The sequence below is a fragment of the Carcharodon carcharias genome, chromosome 2, assembly GCF_017639515.1.
Source record: "Carcharodon carcharias isolate sCarCar2 chromosome 2, sCarCar2.pri, whole genome shotgun sequence".
In the NCBI taxonomy this organism is placed as follows: Eukaryota; Metazoa; Chordata; class Chondrichthyes; order Lamniformes; family Lamnidae; genus Carcharodon; species Carcharodon carcharias.
Genome location: NC_054468.1, coordinates 118,846,123 through 118,854,237, shown reverse-complemented (window position 1 = coordinate 118,854,237; position 8,115 = coordinate 118,846,123). Strand labels below are relative to the sequence as shown.

General features: G+C 42.1%; 1 protein-coding gene across 1 annotated transcript; it reads left to right on the top strand.

Moving 5' to 3' along the window:
* Positions 1 to 7,456: 7,456 nt before the first annotated feature.
* Positions 7,457 to 7,864, top strand: LOC121288008 (cytochrome c-like). The gene has a single exon (XM_041206222.1). It carries the CDS (start codon positions 7,457 to 7,459, stop codon positions 7,862 to 7,864), a length of 408 nt encoding a protein of 135 aa, XP_041062156.1.
* Positions 7,865 to 8,115: the final 251 nt, after the last annotated feature.

Here is an 8,115-nt window from a genome sequence, read left to right as displayed (position 1 = left end):
ATGGAAAGAAAGGTGGCATTAAGAGAGAAAAAGAGACAGAAAGATGAAGTAAGCAAAAAATACATACATTTAAAATGTGACATTTAAAAAAAAAACAGAATCTTTGCAGTGCAGGAGGAGGTCATTTAGCCCATCAAGTCTGCACTGGCTCTCTGAAAGATCACTCCACTCAGTCCCACTCCCCTGCCTTATCCCCATAACCTTGGCACATCCTTTCTTTTCAGATAGCAATCCAATTCCCTATAGAATACTTCAGTTGAACCTACCTCCATCGCCCTTTCAGAAAGTTTGTTCTAGACTCCAACCACCTTCTGGGTGAAAAGACTTTCCTTGCATCACTTCTACTCCTTTTGCCCATTATTTTGAATCTTGCCCTCTAATTCTTGATTTACCCTTGAGTGGGAACAGGTTCTCACTATTTACCCTGTCCATACCCCTCAGGCTCTTGAATACCTCTATCAAGTCTCCTCTCAGTCTTCTTAACGCCAGGGAAAAAGTTTCCCAACAAACTCAAAGGAATGAGACTTCATACTTGTAATGTAGTAAAATCCCGATGAGTCGAACCCCAGGGGATCCGCCTACAAATTTGTGTTAAGTGAAGTTTCATGATAGCTGAGGAGGCCCCATTCCCACATGAGCACATTGCAATGTAGCTCGATATGCCTACAAATGTGGTCTATATCAAAAGCAACAGATTCAAGTGTCAAATGAAAACACAGTAAAGTGGTAAATGAGTGAAAATTTCTTTATTCAATTTGTTCGCACCTCACAAAGGCCTGGTCGTGTAAAAGCTTTGCATTGGAAAATGTTGGGAGTTAGCTTCGGAAAAGCTCTGTAATCTTTTTCTGCTTGGGCAAGCGGGTGGGCGATATGGACTCTTTAGGGTCATCGGCCTCCTTGGCTGAAGAATGTACTGCAGCTAAGATTGCAGCATCTGTCAGTTCCACCGTGTAGCATACGTCATCATCCAACTCTGCGTAGACTTCCATGGTTGTCTCTGCTGGAATTTCCATTCCACCCTTCAGCAAGTGAAAAGTGCCTCATCATTGTGTTGGTTGGCCTCGTCCTGCTCCTCCTTGTCCTCGACATCTTATGCAATGGTAACCAGTTTGAACCCAATCTTCGATCGACAACAATTTGAACATTCTCACAGCCTTTGCCATACTCACAGGCTTAATGCATCCTTTCATAGGGATATATCAGTGTCAAATGGTGGCTTGCCAGTACTCCATGATTTCATGCTCTTGTGCGACCTAACTCTGATTGGTTAGCATGGTCATTTGATAAGTTTGGCTAATCCAGAGTTGTGCCTTACCGTGGCCATCATTCTATGGCATTTGCTATTCTGCCTGCAGGAATGGTTGATGATTTCAACATAACCATAACTGAGTTTGACTGATTGCAATTTCACTGTGTTTAATTTTCAGAGCCAGAGAGATTAGTTGGCAGTAATTAACAATTAGCATGTCATTACAAAGGCACTTAGCCTACTAATTACTAACCCTAAATATCTGTGACAGGTTTAGTTCATATCCAATGTGCAAATACAGTACTTTCAGGGCATTCAGTGTAGATCAATGATGAAGCAGACAGAGGGAGATGCCATTTTCACAAAGCTAACAGCAAAACAATGCATGTCAGACAACAACGTTTGGATCTTTGGGTTTAACCATCCATTTGCATCTTGCATGAAGTCACTGTACCATTGGTTCTGAAGAAGAGTCACATGAAACATTAACTCTTTCTTTCTCTCCTCAGATGCTGTCAGATTTGCTGAGTTTTTCCAGCAATTTTTGTTTTTGTTTCAGATTTCCAGCATCTGCAGTATTTTGCTTTTACCATTGGTGCTTAGTTAGTGGAAAGCACCATTAGCCTCAGTGCTTTTTTGACAGCAAATTCTGGTGCAATTTTCATGTAACATTTGTGATGAAGTTACTAAAATTTAAACAGATACTTTAACCAGCACATACTGCTCAGAATTCAACCATGGCTGTATATTTATTCCTCTCATAACTACATTTAATTCAGAATACTTTGGGGGTAATTTTAATATAGATTTTTAAAAAAACACTCAACAGTGGAAATGGAAAATTAAAAGCTAGAAATGCACAGAATTTTTCTGGAAGTGAAAAGTTACAACCATCACAACTCGATCTGACTACCCGCCTGCTGAACACCCAACTACCTCACCTGACTATTCCCCCGCCCCCACCTATCTATCTCCCGAACCCCACCCGACTATCCCCCCTCACCTCAAGCCAACCCAACCCAACTACCCATCAGACCAGGCCCGACTAGCCCTCTGACACAACTAACACCCAACAGACCAATTACCTCCCCAAACTCCACCTGACTACTGCCCAACCTGACCCAACTACCCACCTGACTACCCGACCACATCCCTAACCCTAACCCAGCTACTCTCTCAACCCAACTAACCCCCAACCCGACTACCCCCCGACCAAGTGACTACCACCCCAAGACCTAAACCGACCCAACTACCCCGCCAACCACCTGACTAACCCCGTCCCCGACCAGACCCAAACACTCTCCCAACTTGACCTGACTACATCCCAACCTGACTACCTCTTGCTACTCAACTACCCCTGCCCTGACCCAACTACCCCTGACCACCTGACTACACCCCCCCAGACTTTACTACTACCTCGCCTACTTACCAACTCACCCATCTTATGCACCCCACTCAAATTCCACCTCACCCACCTGCCACCTCACCATTCCTAAGTACCTATCCCCTTACCCACCTATCCCCCTACCTACTTGCCTAACTCACCTACCTACCCATTCACTCTTTCGCCCATCCACTCACTGATCCACTAACATTCATCCACTCCTATTCAAACTGAATCTTTAAACTTACCATCAGGCAGCTCATGCTGTAAAAAGGGTGTGTGCCCTGTCTTCTCCATTCTAGAATTGGAGGAGTACAGACATTTTGGAGGGTTGTGACACTGGAGGGGATTACAGAGATAGGGACAAATGAGAATGTAAAGGGATTTGATAACAAAGATGATCATTTTTAAACGATGGCACCACCAGACCAGGAACAGATGCAGGTCAGGGAGCGTAAACAAGAAAATCAGTGGTCATTTAATGTTTCTCTTTCTACAGACTCCTACACATGGTGCAAAACACCCTGCAGACAGTGCCTTGGATACCTGATTCAGTGTTACTTAAGTAGATAAGTTGGACTGGATCCTGACCAGTTTACCTATTCACAAGTTCGCCAAAATCCCACTTTCATATTGTTAGCAAAGCTTCAGTTCACAGCTGAATATTTTCTTGAAACACTTCACTGTGCTTGTACATTCCATCAGCATCCTTCACTTTAATTACATCCTTCTTTATGAGACCTCAGCTGAATAAGAAAAGTCCACTCAACCCATCTTCAGCTGATTAAACTCTACTTTACAGGAATACATTTTGTGCATATCAGCATAAAGGAAGCCCAGTCTCCTAATTATGTAGGAATGTTCACGGTGTTGAATTTCCCCTTGGAAATAAAGGTGAAAAAGACCAGTTGTTTTTGTTAACAGTCATGAATCTTAGCAAACTTGATAGAACACAGTTAGAGCATGCAATTCTAGCCAAAATTAATTTGGTAAATGCATCATAATATATTATCCTGCAGAATGAAGCAGAGTGTGTATCAGGAAGGGGAGGTGGTGGCATAGTGGTATTATCACTGACTAGTAATCTAGCAGCCCAGGTTAATGTTCTGGGGACCTGGGCTCACAACTCACCATGGCAAATGGTGACATTTAAATACAATAAAATTCTGCAATTCAAAGTCTGATGATGACCATAGAACCATGGCTGATTGTTGTAAAAAACCCATCTGGTTTACTAAGGTCCTTTAGGGGAAGGAAATCTGCTGTTCTTACCTGGTCTGGCCTATGTGTGCCTCTAGGCCCACAGCCATGTGATTGACTCTTAAATGCCCTCTGAACAAGGGCAATAAATACTGGCCTAGCCAATGGTGCCCACATCCCATGAGCAAATTTTTAATAAGTAGAGTAAAAATGAAAAACGATTTAAAGAATCTAGTTGTTGTCAGTCCAGAAATCTTGAAAAATGACATCTTATTGAAACAGAATCTAAACAGATTATGTACTAGCATTACTAACACTGAATGGCGGAATTAACCATTGCACTTTTTCTTCCCCCAAGTTATTTTTGCATACCAAGTAATCCATCATGGACTCCTGTTCTCGCTGAAAGGGCATCACTCCATCAGCACATTAGTTGGACCACAGATAACAACCAACTTGCTGTAAAAGGTTTATAATTACATAGATGCAAAAAGGATTCAGCAGAATAATTAGTAATCTGACACTCTGTCAGTGTCTGGGGCCATTTCCAGAACCGTTAATAACAGAGACTTTTGATGCTTCTAAACTGTTTGTTCCTTTATTCCAGAAAGTTCTGTCTTGCTGTTACTTTAGCTAACACTAGAGAACTGGGAAATGAGAGAGCAGTGAAAACTCTCACTTATTAAATATTTCTTTAGCTTTCTGATGGCAGAAAAGAATATTAAAAAAAAACCATCAAAGCAACTTTCTCACTCGGCTGACAATTATGTGATCAACAATTATTCAGATCAAATAGTGTGGATTTGAACTGTCAACATTGCATTTTGTGTTTTCTTTTGCCAGCTCATTAGTATATTCACCAGTTTAATCCTAATAATAATTTCTTGAGGCCATTGTACATCATTAGAAATTTGCATAGATCCAACATTTCGCAGGGAGGAGAGAATTCCAGCTGCACTTAACAATTCCCTTACACCTTGTACCAGGGAAGTGCTTCTTCCCCAGATGCAATGCCCGAGTAAAAAGACAAAGAGCCATGATGTTGGCCCTCTTCCTCCTTTACGTTACACCCAAGGGTGGTGCAGTGGCTGCACCCAAGTGGTGTGTAACTATACAAACGGATTAGGCTTGGATGTTAGCTTTGGCTCAGCGAATAGTGATTGTGTATCTAAGTCAGAAGTCTGTTGGTTGAAGTCCCACTCCAAGGAGTTAGGCACCAATTCAGCTGACTGGTGTGCCCAATGCAGTGCTGAGTGCTGCACTGTCGGGTGTGCCACCTTTCAGATGAGTTCTTAAACTGAGATAAAAGCAAAATACTGCGGAAGCTGGAAATCTGAAATAAAAACAGAAAATGCTGGAAAAACTCAGCAGGTCTGACAACAACTATGGAGAGAGAAACCGAGTTAATGCTTCGAGTCCGGATGACTCTTCTTCAGAGCTGCCGCTTCTCCTCCAGGGATACCTACCTTGAAAAAGTGCTGCTCTTCTCTCTCACAGGATTTCCATTTATCTCTCTCACCCTGTTCACCTTCATTGCTTTCCATTTCCCTCCTGGCTTTTGACAAGGTGTTAAACTGAGGCCCTGTCTGCCCTCTCAGGTGGATGTAAAAGATCCCATGATGCTATTTTGGTGAAGAGCAGAAGAGTTGGTGTCCTGGTCAACAGTTATCCCTCACTCAACATCATAAAAAAACAGATTATCTAGCCAGTAACATCTTACTGTTTGGGACAGCTTGCTATGTGCAAATTAGTTCTCCCATTGCCTATGTTACAACAGTGACTGCACATCAAAAAACTCATTCATTGACTGTACATCTCTCTAGGGCTTTGGGACATTTTGTGGTTGTGAAAAGTGCGCTGTATAAATACAAGTCTTTCTTCTTGCTCCTCCGCAAGCCTCCATTCTCATTTTTCTGGTGGGAGTCCGGAAGATTTTGCCCTGAATTGTTCCAGCATCATGGTTCAAGGCTGGAGGCCTGCAGGCTGTCATGTGTTGGATGGCAGCCAGAGAACCACAGACTGGACAAGCATTCCAACTGCTGCAGCTCTCTCAAGCCGAGGTAGGCTTGCCAACCATCTAGAATTTTCTGGGAATCTCTGGGATTTAAAGGTTATTCTCCAGGACACTGCTGCGAGCAAAGCTGGGAATAAAATCACTGGGACACTAAAATAATTGTGTTTTTGCCTATGAAAGGTTCTTTGAACCCTTTAGATTGTTAGCCATAAAAGTATTGAAGATGACAAAATGGCCACTGGTTCACAGTCAAGATTCATTCATTTGGAATTGGTGTGGGCAGGCAGTACTGTGTGAGGATTCAGATGCCAGTCGACCAATGACAAGAGTGTGGGGGTGGGGCGGTTGCTGATGGAAGGCCATGTGACAAAACATCTGAGAATACAACCAACCAGCTGAGCTTTCCAGGTAATAATTGCTCCCAGAGCATTGAAATATTCCACATGAGTACCTGGTCTATTTAAGTGGCCTGAATCGGAGTTACAGGCAGGACATGGGTTATTGTAGGCAGAGTTCCTTTTGCCTGAATTCCACTGGCCCGGCATCCCTTGAATTAGGCCAATGGTGGCATAGTGCTGATATCAGTGGACTAGTAATCAGGCTAGAGGCCCAGGCTAAGGGATTTGGGTTCAAATCCCACAATGGCAGCTGGTGGAATTTGATTTTTTTAAAAATCTGGTTAATAAAGTTAGGCTCAATAATGATGATCATGCATTGATTCTTGTATCTGATTCACTAATGCTCTTTAGGGAAGGAAATCTGTCATCCTTACCAGGTCTGGCCTATGTGTGACTCCAGATCCACAGCAAATTGGCTGAACTCTTAACTGTCCCATGAAATGACCTAAAAGCCACCCAGTTAAAGGCTAATTAGGGATGGGCAACAAATGCTGGCCTTGCTAGTGATGCCCACATCCCAAGAAAGAATTTTTAAAATCCACTGCAAAATCAGCCCCCCAGTTATTGCAGTCCAGAAGAATGGTTGGTGAGAATGTTCCAGTGTTATTACATATATGAGCATTAGTTGTTCCTAGTTTAAACTCACTTCTGTCCTGTCCCACACATTGGGACAATATAAAAATTTGACAGCACGTAGCCGGCAGAAGACCGATTAAATTCCAAATTTATCGGCTCATCTAACAGTTCATATCTGGAAGATATAACTGAGATTTAATTGCTTGGATCAAGAATGAGCTTTGCCTTTTATGTCGCTCCACTCCATTTACATGTTCTACTGTACATTATAGATATGTTCCTCTGGCTCAACATCCCAGTGAGAATAGTGTGAATTAATATAATGATTTTTAACCTCCTTGAGACCACAAACTAAAGGCTCCTTCTATGGGTTACAATGACAGATGTACATGGCTGGACATGAGTTTCCTACATCTATGCTTGTTCTGAATGGAATTAAATTTGCACTGAACCTTTTAAGCACAGCAGAACTTGGTGTATCATGATGATACTTCAAGCAACCTTTTCAAAAATTCTCCCCCTTTAAGACCTACATTATATTCTCAATATTTTCAAGATAGCATATTGAGTTACATTAATAATTGGAAAGCTTCCATAATTGCAATTCTTCAACATGTTGTGCCTGCTACGCATTAATGATGATTTGTTTACTTCAAACATTAGTCTTCACGCAAAAAAGAAAGAAAGAATATGATGTAATTTTTTTCCTGGGTGATATAGAGAAGGACAAGAAGATCTTTGTTCAGAAGTGTGCTCAACGTCACGCTGTTGAAACTGGAGGCAAACACAAAACTGGGCCAAACCTGTCTGGATTATTTGGACACAAGACCGGCCAGGCTAAAGGACTTTCTTACACTGAAGCAAACAAAAGCAAAGATATTACCTGGGACAAGGACACACTCAGGATTTGCCTGGAAAATCCGAAAAAGCATATCCCAGGAACAAAAATTATCTTTGCAGGTCTCAAGAAAAAGATTGAGTGTAAAGACTTGATAATTTATCTCAAATCTGCCACAGCCAAACAACTTCTATCTCAGAGATAAAAACAAAAAAACTGCGGATGCTGGAAATCCAAAACAAAAACAGAATTACCTGGAAAAACTCAGCAGGTCTGGCAGCATCGGCGGAGAAGAAAAGAGTTGACGTTTCGAGTCCTCATGAGGACTCGAAACGTCAACTCTTTTCTTCTCCACCGATGCTGCCAGACCTGCTGAGTTTTTCCAGGTAATTCAACTTCTATCTCAGGCCCAGATGGTTTACACTGGTTTCTGTTTGCTTCACGCCAGTTTTTATC